General features: G+C 49.9%; 1 protein-coding gene across 1 annotated transcript; it reads left to right on the top strand.

Moving 5' to 3' along the window:
* Positions 1-280: 280 nt before the first annotated feature.
* LOC147974963 (uncharacterized) lies at positions 281-1,308 on the top strand. The gene is made up of 3 exons (XM_087519580.1): positions 281-482; positions 585-647; positions 760-1,308. Exons 1-3 carry the CDS (start codon positions 390-392, stop codon positions 934-936), a joined length of 333 nt encoding a protein of 110 aa, XP_087375706.1. The 5' UTR covers positions 281-389; the 3' UTR covers positions 937-1,308.
* Positions 1,309-1,543: the final 235 nt, after the last annotated feature.

The raw sequence follows: 1,543 nt of genomic DNA, 5'->3' as shown, positions 1-1,543 counted from the left end.
CGGAGCGGCCGGTTCGAACAGCACCACGTGCCGGGCGCCCATTGGCCTCACGTTCCGCGAGCCATGCACTCGATCGGCGGCGTCGACGGCTGGCTCTGGATCGGTCAGGTCGACGGCTCCGACCCACGAGCCACTCACACGTGTCCACCGCCGCTCCTCCACCGGTGCAGCAGCCGACGCATGGGAACCCCACGACACGTATGGTGTTCGTTGTTGCTTTCGTTTCCTTTGGCCGACTCGTATATATACACGTACGCGGCCATTGGCTCCTCTCCTCCGCCACAGCGCACGAGACCATCACCAGATCGAAGCGTACACCCATTGGTAATCCGCATCCGCAAGAGACGTGTGGGTATAGTAAATCGTCGCGCGTACGTACGTGACGATCGATGAGGATCGTCGGGGTTGCAAAGCCGGAGAGGATGTCTTCCATGGAGCGGGAGCCCAAGACGCTCTCCCTCGGCGAGCTCAATTACGCCAGGGTAAGCAAATTAAGCACCATCTCTTCCAGCTCGTCAGATCTTCGCACACACGTACCATGAAAAGCTTGACGTAACATTATTATGTCGTTTCGTTTCCTGCAGGAAGCGGCGCTGTACGTGCTGACCACGCACTCCTCGCAGGACGCAGCCCGGATCTTCACCGAGGTAACGTGCATTTTACTTTCTTGCCGGTGATAAACTAGCTGTTTCCGTTTACGTTTGCTCGTGATTTTTCTAGCGTAATAACACGGCGTGCTGCACGCGTGATATTGTGCAGGGTCTGAAGCCGGTGCTCGGCGTCAGGAGGAACTCGACGGACTCTGACTCGGACGACGACGAGGAAGGGGACGTGTTTGATCCGGACGCGCTCCTCGACGATCACGACGTGCGCCGTCATCGCCAGATGCGTGGGCGCATCGCCAAGAAACGAGACTTTGCTACAGCACCCTTCTAATTACCTTCACATACCTATAAAAAAGGCTACGATCACATCCATGTAAAACGGGGGTCTACAGTTTTGCCTGTTCATAAGAGTTTTTTTTGTAACGTAGTATTAGCGAGTTCTGTTGAGTTCTGCTGCAGCAGTAGATCTTTCTTCATCGGAACGGATAAAAAATGAATATAAGGCTGGTCGTAATGGTAGTATCATAGCTAGTATCATGCATGCCAACTAAGCAATTTTGATGAAATGTCATAGCATTAAATGAAGAAAGAGATGATGAAGTATCATATCATGATACCGTATCATAATAAATGCTATACTGTTTTGTGTCATGCATGACAATAAATAAAGTATTATATGATACTATGCATTAATGAGGTAGTATCATACATTAATATCATATGCATAATACTAGTATATGATACTTTCCATTACAACCAGCCTAACAAGTCTAGTTGGTGTATTATTACGGCCCATCTGATTAGCTCGTCTAGCCCCTGCGCTCTCTAAGCGAATTGAATGCAAAAAGCCATGTCGAAGCCTTGCTCCTCTGATCTGTGTACCAGACCAGAGTGTCCAGGCAATTGCACTAGTAATAAGGCCAACTCTAACGTGCAAC

This window comes from Triticum urartu, chromosome 4A, assembly GCF_056163025.1.
Source record: "Triticum urartu cultivar PI428250 chromosome 4A, HENAU_Tu73, whole genome shotgun sequence".
Lineage (NCBI taxonomy): Eukaryota > Viridiplantae > Streptophyta > Magnoliopsida > Poales > Poaceae > Triticum > Triticum urartu.
Note: the sequence above shows the minus strand (reverse complement) of the source record. Positions and strands in the feature narration are given on the sequence as shown.

Coding starts and splice junctions, on each gene's coding strand:
- LOC147974963 (XM_087519580.1), top strand. CDS start 390: ATGAGGATCGTCGGGGTTGCAAAGCCGGAGAGGATGTCTTCCATGGAG. Junction 483..584: donor GCGAGCTCAATTACGCCAGG/GTAAGCAAATTA, acceptor CGTTTCCTGCAG/GAAGCGGCGCTGTACGTGCT. Junction 648..759: donor CAGCCCGGATCTTCACCGAG/GTAACGTGCATT, acceptor GATATTGTGCAG/GGTCTGAAGCCGGTGCTCGG.